Below are 12,405 nucleotides of genomic sequence, written 5' to 3'. Positions count from 1 at the left end.
TAATAATCAGAGTTGACTGATGAGAGTAAATATTAATTGGTACAGCTTTTCAGATTGGTATTTGGCAAAAATGTTTTAATCCAGTGATTCCATAACTAGGAATTGATCTCAATGAAATCATCAGGGATGCAAACTAGAACATAGGAATAAAACAAATCTTCAATGAGCTGTGTATAATGGTGAAATACCACAAACCACCTCAATAACAGGAATTAGATAATTTATTAAACTTCTATATATGGAGCTACTATTCAGCCATTCCTTGATTAAGAGCAAGAATATTAGGAATGGTAATACTCTCATTAGAAAACATTAATGTAATTCAGTATAGAACATTACATTGTAGGAGACCAGAATATGCCACTCCAAAATATGCCTCTTTGGTATAAGAATTATTTTTAGCTTATTATTTTGAGAAACAGCAGACACAGGGAACCTCTGAGAACAGTGTAAGTTACCCTTTCATAGAGAAATTTACATTTATATAGAAAATCTCTGTCTGCAAGGGTGTCTTCCTCTTAGTACCAGGAAGAAAAAGATGACTCTAAATCAAAAGAAAGTCTTACCAATGGAGAAGGCACTGATTTAAATCTGCATAATAAATCTTACCCATGTTCACTGTATTTTTCATGGTCACCTTCTCATAACTTGCTTCCCTCAACTCTTATTCCTTTGTTTTAACTGAAGATGGTATTTAAACCCAAATCCTAGCCACTTCTTTTGAGTTACTAATCCTGGAGTTTCTCCCATGTGTATATGAAATATACATGCTAATAAACTTGTTTGTTTTTCTCTTGTTAATCTTTTGTTACAGGAGCCCCAGCTCCTCAAGGATAGAAGGAAAATATACTTTTCCTCCTCTACAATATAAAATTAAATAAAATGAAGTCTGATTGCTCTCAACTTCATTAGTAAGACATTGATTTTCTTATAAAACTCCAATAGGATGTGACTTCCTGAGCAGTCATAGATTTTAGGTCAGCTTCAAAAAGAGACCAAGAAGAATGGGGAATTATTAGGATAATATGTTGAAACTGGACACATGTTTCTATCTCAGGTTCAAGTGACTTTTAATAACTGATTGTCTGCTATTGGGACTCCAGAACCCAATTTTGACCAAGCCTCTGATTTGATCTATACCAGGGTTCACAATATGGAAAGAATGTTGTAAGGTGTACTGTTGTTACACTGGGCCACAAGCCTGGTAGATGGCTTCCATTAGAAGTTAGCAACATATCTGGTCACAGAAAAATTCAAGCTATTTTTTCCAACCATGTTCCCAAATTATACCATATTTAGTTGTTTATTACACAGAATTTCTCCCCAAATTAGTAGGTTTTACTAATTAGTTTCATACCCTTAATCACATTAAAAATATCCTAAAAGATTTTATTTAAGCCCAAGTTGCTTTAAAATAGAAAAATCTCAACATTGTAATTAACCAAATTTTACTATGTGAAACACACACCCAAAATATATGAACAAAGACATACGGAAAAACTCACATAAAAGAATCCAAGTGGTCCAGATATATACGGCATTTTCATTCCCAAGAGATATTTGACTTGTGATGTCACGACATGGGTGGCAGCCCCAGTTGTCATCGCACTGATCACAGGTTCTGTAAGCAGGAATGTGGCACTACCCAGTTGTAGCACAAACATGGCCACCTAAGAGGACAAAGGAAGATGAAACTTCCCAAGCTTCCTAGAAGGATTAATATCTGACACATTTTCATTTTCAATACACAGACATAGGGAACTGATGTGAAATGTGCTCCTTAAATTTTATATATTCAATAGCTTGAGTTTTCTTGAGAACATTACTAGTTTCCAAGATTCCCCAGATGTTTTTGGGTACAATTACAAGTGCTTCAGTTAAAGTTAACACAGTTTTTTTCTGAATATTGACTTTTTTTCCCTTTTCCTAATAATATATGTTACAAAAAAGGAAATATGTTCAAATCAGTTAATATATGGGGTTCTGTGGGGAAAAATAAAATTTGCATTATCATATCTATAATTTTTTAAAAATCCAAAGGACATGATTCATTACTTTATACCCAGTAGGCTTAAAACTTCAAAAGCATTGAGGAGAAAAAGCCATTTCTTGAGTTTCTGCCACGTTCTGAGAAATGGAAACCTACTGTTTTGACTAGATACTCCATCAAGTAGCTGTAAAGGGCAAATATTAATAGGAAAACATCAGGACTTATGTGTATATGGAGAAGAGCAGAAGACAGAAATAGGTTAAAGGAATATGTCTTAAGAAACCCAGGAATCAGTAGGAAAGTCATTCTTCTTAAACTTTTCCTTTCTGCTCCTAGCATCATGCTCCATCGCAAAACTATTTCATGGCCAGACAAAATAATCTCATCTGAGTAGAAGCTGTGCATTGAGCTCTGCTGGACAAAAGATGGCAGCAAAAATCAATTCTCTTTTCTCTACTAACTACTAACATTGCAATGATTAGTGCAGAGAAAGAACTTTTAGGAGATGGCCCACTCTTTGACTGAATGCATCCATGTAAACTCAGTCATAGAGATTTGTTGTTTTGAAAGTAACATTAAATTACATTAATGAGCATCCACACTGGAAAATGAACACAAATTGGGTCACGCTGATATATCCTCTTAATGTGTTAATTATAATATTTAGGTCAGGTCTTAAAATTCTTGTTGGAAAATAAGATTAACTATTAAAGAAATCAAAGGAAAGAATAGCAATGAGATCTCCTTCTGTCAAAAGGTCACAGTGATAAATATGAGAAGTATAAAGTGCTATCTAAGTACCACCAGAGCATACATTGCAAAATATATCATTTCCATCATATCACAATGTCCCTTGGCCAAAAGCAGTAATACTCTAAACTTGTATTAGGGTGGAGTTTTCTGGGCTTAAATCTGAAAACTTAAATTCTGATTCTGGCTCTACCACATCCTAGTTTTTGTGACTATAGAAAATCTGTTAAAAATTTCCAAGCCTCATGATCTATAAATAATTAGAATGATGTCTGCCCTATTGATATTGCAGAATTGTTGTAAAGTGAATGTGAAATAACATATGAAAGAGCTTTGAAACCTGTAAAATGTGCAACATACGCGATGTACCTTGTATGTCATAAGGTGCCATATATATTTACCCAGCATGGAAAACTAGCCATGAGATTTCAAAATGTAGAAAAGGTCACACCATATTTTCCACTTCTGGAGAACATGAACAAATTTATCAGTGCAGAAAGAAATGTATTTGAACTGTTTGCATCTATGTGTCAGTTTGTCAAATAGAAATGTCCCAAGGGAAATACCCAATCAATCAATAGTATAGGTACAGTTGGAACACACTGATTCATAGTCTGTTGATCTTCATCCTGAAAACACAATTAGTTAAGAAAAATACTGAACCAATTTTTCCCAAGTATCTTTCTACTAGTTAGTTACAAATTATGACACTAACTCTTAAAGGCCATAAGGATGAAATTAGCATATTATTGGGGTAAGATGAACTCCAGAGAGTTGGATTTTCATTTCAGCTAAATGCAGTATACAAGAAATCCAAATCGTTGAAATTGTGAAACCTGTTTGCATATATGGAATTTTATGCATACATGGAATGTTAGAAAGTTCTTATCTGTATGACAAGAAATCTTATTTTCATTTATTTTGAGAAGCAAACTCCTTTGGGAGGCCTCGTATAGATCATCACCATTTTATTTTCTGGTTTTTATTTGTTTCCTACCCAGCGTCTACTTAAAAGGGTTAATGATTTCTCATGCCTGAGAAACAAACGTCACCTAACCTGAAGTGATACACCAACAACTTCCAGCTAACCACCATCTTCTAGTAGCAACTTCTTTATGTCATTTCCACAACCTGAAAGTTACAAATGGAAGGGTATGGGAAAAGTTCAAGATATAAAAAGAGTTCAGCCCTTTCAAATGTTCAAAATATATGGACCTACCTTACAATATAAATCAAAAAGATTTAAAACTTATCCAAAGACTCAAAGTATTTTTGTAATATTCTACCCGTAGTTTTATACTTTAAAAAAAAATCTTCCCAGCAACGAATAAATTCCTAAAATGGAGAATTCTTGACTTTGAAAGTTCAACAAGCCCCTTAAGACCTCATTTCTGATACAAAATATTGTGTATGTAAAGGATGATTGCAAACATGTGAGATTTAGCTAAAGAGAAATTACTTTCTTCTGGATGACAACATTCTCCATAACCCAAATTTTTTAAGAAGGAAAAAGAGGAAAAGGAGGAGGGGGAGGGATAGGACAAGGAGGAGAAAGAGAAGAAGGAGAAATTTAAGAACTCCTCTTTCCCCAGCACCCAAATCTCAACAGTTTATTCACATCAAAATTAGGGATCTAGCATACAGAGGCTGAGGTACACAGGTTGAAGGCAGCAAGTACCTGTGCAACACAGGCTTTGTAAGAGGTGCCCACAGATGGAACTGTTGTTTCCAAGATTTTTCTGGAATTTAAGTATGTAAAATGAGGATCTTTCTAGAATATTTCACTTGGAGGCCTAGTGTTTAAATTTTATGCCAATGTTAAACAATTTTTAAGCAAATGACTTAATAAAGAGCTACATCAACGCCTTTTACTAATAATAGGAATGATGATAATTCTAATCTGGCTAGCTAATTCCCAAAAACTTGCCCATGCAACATTTTATGAGAAAATAAATTTCTTACAATATATTTCAGCTGTTTGTAGTAATGTTGATGTTCTGGGCTAATGCTGAAAACCTCTGACACACATTATCAAGGTTCACTAGCATGATACTATTTGGTAATGCTTTTATAAACACCATATGTTCTATATAAATTGAATGTATGTCAGATTTCAGGCCATTTTTTGCAAGTGGCCTTCAAGTAGTGAAAAAAGAAAAGAGTGCATAGAAAATAGCTATACTACCCAAGTGGATGGAATATTGCATGCATTTCAGGTTTTGTCAGTTTGTCTGCAATCTGGCTCTCACATTATACCAAATCACTTATTTGTTTGTTCAGTGAATATTTATTGAATACCTACTAGGGGCAAGGCACAACACTGTTGCAGAATACAGAGATAAAGATATAGCTCACACTTTGAAAGAACTTATAAAGTGAGATGAAATGTTGATGTTGGGAGCAGGGAATGTTAACCAGGAGCATAAAGAACTGTAATGTAGGTGTTAATAGGGAGGTAAGGTCTAAGAAGCTGTTTGAGTGGGAGCTAAAACCCTAAAAGCCCTTTGTTCTCTACTGAGTATAGTATTCAGGTTTGGGGGAGAGAGCTAAATTGTTCATGATTATAGGAGAACAACTGAGTACTGTGTAGGGATATGGCAGAAAAAACCTCTGTGTGACAAGAGAACATGAGAAAAAAATGTCAGGTGGATACCTATGAGGTTATGTGCTGTGGAATTCAGAATATAAAGTCCTTCTCCATACTATTCAGTAATAAAAAGGAATGGCCTATCAAGCCATGCAAAGACATGGATGAATCTTAAATGAATATTGTAAGCAAATGAAGACAGTCTGGAAAGGCCACATACTGCATGATTCCATTTATACGACATTCTAGAAAAGGCAAAACTATAGAGACAGTAAGCAGATCAGTAGTTGCCAGGGGCTTAGGTGTTGGAAAGTATGTAAAAGGTGAAACATAGGGAACTTTTTAGGATGGTGAAATTATTCTATGATGCTATAATAGTGTATATATGACATTAAGCATTTGTCAAAACCCATGAACCTTAATGTGTGCAAATATTTAGAAAATCATTTGGAGGTCAGGAGACCCCAGGATGGAATGCAGAATGTGACAAAGAATCTAACCGATGACCAATGCTTCATTTACTCTCTATATATGTTTTGCCTTTTCTAGAGTGTCATTTAAATGGACTCATACAATGTACAGATTTTTAAGACTTGCTAAATGTATGAACAAACCTCACTGAAAGGAATGCAGAAAATGTGCTCATGTGAATAACTCTGGAAATTGGTAAAGAATGTAAAACCAAAGGCAAAAAAGAAACACTGTACTTGAGTTGATAAAGTTATTTCCCATGGGAGTAGAGGTTAACAATTCTGAAACCACTATAAATATACACTGGAATTGAAAAATCAAGTAAATGGATGATAGACAGTGAGAGCCAGGTTTCTCACTATTGCATAAGTTATAGACAAGCAAGGGGAGAAGGCTAGAATGATCAGTATGGGAGGGATAAGAGTTGCAGACATCAGTAGGAAACCATGTTTAGTTTAACACAGATATAGATGGATACATTTAGAAATATATAGGTATGTTTACATACTTTTGTTGATATACACACATATATGTCCTTGCTGTGTCAGCTGAAATGGCTTAGAAGCCAACAACACCCCTGTGGCACACCTCACACCCAGATCTTAATCTCTAATACCATTATCCAATGAAAGAAACCAGATCTCCTTAGAAAAAGGGCTGATTCTAGGACTAGGGTAGGAAATATACACTATGAGCCTGGATCATCTTGTAGTGCCAGAAAGTGAAAAAGAACTCCAAAATTAAATAACAAACAAACAAATAAGTGGGAGTAGATTAAGGAGGGACATAGAAGCCAACTGAAAAAAACCTCCCAATGTTCAAAGCTGGAACAATCTGAAGAACAACATAAAGTAGTACTGAATTATAACCCAAAGGATAAAATAAATATGCTTGAATCCATACTGATATAAATGATTGATTAAATTTTAAAATGAGAGAGCTGGAAAACTACTGTTCAGAAGAATTCCAGTAATTTATGTAGATAATCCCCACTTTTTATCTTAACTCTCCTTTAACGTAACTCTCACATGTTAAGAGTAGGCTGTGCATATTGACTTTTTTCCAAAAAATGCAGTATAGAAAAGTGGAAAATAGAGTAACTTAGAGAAACCTAACAAACTAGCACTAGTTCAACAAGGTGATCCAGGTTAACATTAAGAGTGATAAGTTATGTTGATAGTCTACACTGTTAATAAGATGTGATGAGAATATCACTCTGTCTCTCTCATTTTCCTCCCCCAAACCCACAAGCCCAGTTAAATCATAAGAAAAACATCAGACAAATCCCAATTGAGGGACATTCTAGAGAATACTGACCAGTAGTCCTCACAACTGTCAAGATCATCAAACACAAGAAAAGCCTCAGACATTTTCACAGTTAAGAGGAGCCTACCAGGAGACAAGACAACCAAATGTAATGTGGTATACCAGATGGGATCCTAGAACAAAAAATAACATTAGGTAAAATTTAAGGAAATCTGATTGCCGTATATGGACTTTACTTAACAGCAATGTATCAATCTGATTCATTAGTTGTGACTAATACACTATGCTAATGTAGATATTAATAATAGGGGAAACTGTGGGTGGGTGCGGTACGTGGCAACTGTGTGTACTATCCTTGCAACTTTACTGAAAATCAAAAATTACTCTAAATCAAGGTTTGTTTTTTTAAAAAAAGAAAGAAAAGAAAAGAAAACCTCCTCTGCCTCTCTCACAGAAACTTCAGGTAAGTCTACATTTCTCCAACATGCATGTGTTGTTTAATATGAATTCCTGAGTTCTGCATACATGGGGACAGGGGAAAAGAGGGTCTCCAGAAGCTCCAGGCAGCTGGGTTTAGAGGCATGATATGTGTAAATAACCACACCAAGACAAGTCTGCACACGTATAAAAGAGAGGAATAGAAAATGTGCCACTAGTTTTCAGAAGGAGAATGAAATACTGCTGGATAGGGATAAAAGTGTATCTTGACACTTAAGGAATCCAAGAAGAAAGAAGTTATTAGAAAGCATTTCAGAAAGAGGGAAGAATACGAGTATAAAGCAGGACAGCATGGGATATGCTCAGAAGACACGGCGTTGTTAGTTTAGAAGAACAACTAGCCAAAAGGGAGTAATAAAAAATAAAGCAAGACATTTTGAAGTCCAAGTATGGAGCATCTTAAAAGTAGTGAAAAGAGAGTTTTCCAGGTGTGAGAGACATCACTCTTCCATACATTTATTAAACACTTAATTTTGCAAACAAGTGTGGCTCAAAACACTGGCTCAAAAATCAGAGCTGTGCTTTGGTAGGATCAATCTGATGATAAAATGTGAAACAACTAGCTGGTTTCAAAGGTTAGTATGAGAAGAGTAGCAAGAGGAAAAAGGACAAAAGCAGCTAAACTGGACATAGCAGGAATGGAGAACAGATATGAGACAAATATTGGATTATCCAGTAGGCAGACTTATCATATGCTTAGGAAACAAACACAAATTATGTTTTATTTGATTTTTTTTGTGGAATATATCAGAAAGTCACAGGGCTTAAGAATTATTTTATTTGGAATTGCATGTTTGAAGGCAGCCTCATAATCTTTTCAGTTCTCAGACTTTTCTAGAAAATAAAAAGCCTCTAAAGCAAGAGGCAGTGAGAATCAGAACTGCTAGGGATGGACAACAATTTGACTCTTCTGCCTTCCATTCTGCCCTAGCTAAAGAAAATGATAAAGATTTAAAATGGGGTGATTGGAGCATGATATTATTAGCCTTGGTGTGTGCATGTGTCTTCTTGTGGGGGATGGAGGGAGAAAATGATAAATTAGAAAAGGTAAAAATAAAATATCAATTTAATTTTGGTTATTTGACATAGTGATACTACTAGCATTAAATTGATCTTATTCTTATACAAGTTATTCAACTCATGTTTATTCTGTACCAGCTGTTAGAATTATAGAGCTCAACAGTCTCTGTTATATAGAAACTAACTTGAATGTCTCCAGAGAGACATTCAAGAAGGCAGAAAAGTAAGACGTGGAAATAACCTTTCTTCACACAAATACATCAGAAATACATGTACATGTGGAACACTCCTACAGAACACATATTGATGCTGGCAGAAGACCTCAGACTTCCCAAAAGGCAAGAAACTCCCCACATACCTGGGTAGGGCAAAAGAAAAAAGAAAAAAACAGAAACAAAAGAATAAGGATGGGACCTGTGCCACTGGTAAAGAGCTGTGAAGGAGGAAAAGTTTCCACACACTATGAAGCCCATACACTGGCAGAGACGGGGGATGGCAGGGGAGAAGCTTCGGAGCCACATAGGAGAGCACAGCAACAGGGGTGCAGAGAGCAAAGCGGAGAGATTCCTGCACAGAGGATCAGTGCCAACCAGCACTCACCAGCCTGAGAACATTGTCTGCTCACCTGCCAGCCAGGACAGGTGGGGGCTGGGAGCTGAGGCTCAGGATTTGGAGGTCAGATCCCAGGGAGAGGACTGGGATTGGCTGCGTGAACACAGCCAGAAGGGGATTAGTGCACCACAGCTAGCCAGGACGTAGTCCAGGAAAAAGTCTGGACGTACCTAAGAGGCAAGAGACCATTGTTTCGGGGTGCACGAAGAGAGGGGATTCAGAGCATCGCCTAAAGAAGCTCCAGAGAGAGGCGCAAGTGGCGGTTATCAGCACAGACACCAGAGACGGGCACAAAACGCTAAGGTTGCTTCTGCAGCAACCAAGAAGCCTGTGTGAAAGCACAGGTCACTATCCACACCTCCTCTCCCAGGAGGCTGTGGAGCCCGCCACTGCCAGCGTCCCGTGATCCAGGGACAACTTCCCTGGGAGAATACACAGCACACCTCAGGCTGTTGCAACATCATGCCTGTCTCTGCCACCACAGGCTTGCCCCACATTCTGTACCCCTCCCTCCCCACCGCCTAAGTGAGACAGAGTCCCCTAATCAGCAGCTCCTTTAACCCCGTCCTGTTTGAGTGAAGAACAGATGCCCTCAGGTGACCTACATGCAGAAGCAGGGCCAAATCCAAAGTTGAACCCCAGGAGCTGTGTGAACAAAAGAAGATAAAGGGAAATCTCTCCCAGCAGCCTCAGGAGCAGCAGATTAAATCTCAACAATCAACTTGATGTCCCTGCATCTGTGGAATAACTGAATAGACAATGAATCATGCCAAAATTGAGGTGGTGGACTTTGGGGGCAAAGATATATGTATTTTTTTCATTTTTCTCTTTTTGTGAATGTGTATGTATATGCTTCTTTGTGTGATTTTGTCTGTATAACTTTGCTTTTACCATTTGTCCTAGGGTTCTGTCTGTCCTTTTTGTTTTAGTATAGTTTTTAGCACTTGTTATCATTGCTGGACTTGCTTTTTGGTTTGGTTTCTCTCTTCTTTCTTTCTTTTTCTTTTTTATTATGTTATGATTTTTTTAATTTTTAATAATTATTTTTTATTTAAATAACTTTATTTTTTCTTTCTTTCTTTCTTTCTTTCTTTCTTTCTTTCTTTCTTTCTTTTTTTCTCCCTTTTCTTCTGAGCTGTGTGGCTGAGAGGGTCTCAGTGCTCCAGCCAGGTATCAGGCCTGTGCCTCTGAGGTGGGAGAGCTGAATTCAGGTCACTGGTCCACCAGAGACCTCCTGGCTCCCCGTAATATCAAATGGTGAAAGCTCTCTGAGAGATCTCCATCTCAAGGCTAAGACCCAGCTCCACTGAACAACTAGCAAGCTACAGTGCTGGACACCCTATGCCAGACAACTAGCAAGACAGGAACACAATGCCACCCATTAGCAGAGAAGCTTCTTAAAATCATAACAAGGTCAGAGACAGCCCAAAACATACCACCAGACACAGTCCTGCCCACCAGAAAGAAAATATCCAGCCTCATCCACCAGAACACAGGCACCAGTCCCCTCCACCAGGAAGCTTACACAACCCACTGAACCAGCATTAGCTACTGGGGCAGACATCAAAAACAACGGGAACTATGAACCTGGAAAAGGAAACCCCAAACACAGTAAGTTAAGCAAAACGAGAAGACAGAGAAACACACAGCAGATGAAGGAGCAAGGTAAAAACACAACAGACCAAACAAATGAAGAGGAAGTAGGCAGTCTACCGGAAAAGGAATTCAGAGTAATGATAGTAAAGATGATCCAAAATCTTGGAAATAGAATGGAGAAAATACAAGAAACATTTAACAAGAACCTAGAAGAACTAAAGAGCAAACAATGATGAACAACACAATAAATGAAATTAAAATTCTCTAGAAGGAATCAATAGCAGAATAAGTGAGGCAGAAGAACGGATAAGTGACCTGGAAGATAAAATAGTGGAAATAATTACTTCAGAGCAGAATAAAGAAAAAAGAATGATAAGAATTAAGGACACTCTCAGAGACCTCTGGGACAACATTCAATGCACCAACATTCGAATTATAGGGGTCCCAGAAAAAGAAGAGAAAAAGAAAGGCACTGAGAAAATACTTAAAGACATTATAGTTGAAAACTTCCCTAATATGGGAAAGGAAATAGTCAATTAAGTGCAGGAGGTGCAGAGAGCCCCATACAGGATAGAGAAACATTCTAAACACATATTAATCAAACTATCAAAAATTAAATATAGAGAAAAAATATTAAAAGCAGCAAAGGAAAAACAAGAAATAACATACAAGGGAATCCCCATAAGTTTAACAGCTGATCTTTCAGCAGAAACTCTGCAAGCCAGAAGGGAGTGGCAGGACATATTTAAAGTGATGAAAGGGAAAAAACTACAACCAACATTATTCTAAACAGCAAGGATCTCATTCAGATTTGACAGAGAAATTAAAACATTTACAGATGAGCAAAAGCTAAGAGAATTCAGCACCACAAAACCAGCTTTATAATAAATGCTAAAGAAACTTCTCTAGGCAGGAAACACAAGAGAAGGAAAAGGACTACAATAGCAATCACAAAAAAATTAATAAAATGGTAATAAGAACATACATATCGATAACTACCTTAAATGTAAATGGATGAAATGCTCCAACCAAAAGTCATAGACTGACTGAATGGATACAAATACAAGACCCATATATATGCTGTCTACAAGAGACCCACTTCAGACCTAGGGACACATACATGAAAGTGAGGGGATGAAAAAAGATATTCTATGCAGACAGTAAACAAAAGAAAACTAGAGTAGCAATTCTCATAACAGACAAAATAGACTCTAAAATAAAGGCTATTACAAGAGACAAAGAAGGACACTACATAATGATCAAGGGATCAATCCATGAAGAAGGTATAACAATTGTAAATATTTATGCACCCAAAATAGGAGCACCTCAATATATAAGGCAAATGGTAAGAGACATAAAAGGGGAAATCAACAGTAACAAAATCATAGTATAAGGGATTTTAACACCCCACTTTCACCAATGGACAGATCATCTGAAATGAAAATAAATAAGGAAACACAGCTTTAAATGATACATTAAACAAGATGGACTCAATTGATAATTATAGGACATTCCATCCAAAAACAACAGAATACAGTTTCTTCTCAAGTGCTCATGGAAGATTCTCCAGGATAGATCACATCCTGGGTCACAAATCAAGCCTTGGTAAATTTAA

At 36.8% G+C, this 12,405-nt stretch overlaps 1 protein-coding gene across 1 annotated transcript in view; it reads right to left on the bottom strand.

The window, feature by feature from the left end:
- The window catches only part of SLC26A7 (solute carrier family 26 member 7), a 181,450-nt gene that overhangs the window by 94,128 nt on the left and 74,917 nt on the right, over positions 1-12,405 (bottom strand). Inside the window, exon 4 of the mRNA XM_019925419.3 lies at positions 1,506-1,670. Coding sequence (XP_019780978.1) covers positions 1,506-1,670 — 165 coding nt within the window. The remainder of the gene's footprint in view (positions 1-1,505; positions 1,671-12,405) is intronic.

Source organism: Tursiops truncatus, chromosome 17 (genome assembly GCF_011762595.2).
Source record: "Tursiops truncatus isolate mTurTru1 chromosome 17, mTurTru1.mat.Y, whole genome shotgun sequence".
Classification (NCBI taxonomy): domain Eukaryota; kingdom Metazoa; phylum Chordata; class Mammalia; order Artiodactyla; family Delphinidae; genus Tursiops; species Tursiops truncatus.
Note: the sequence above shows the minus strand (reverse complement) of the source record. Positions and strands in the feature narration are given on the sequence as shown.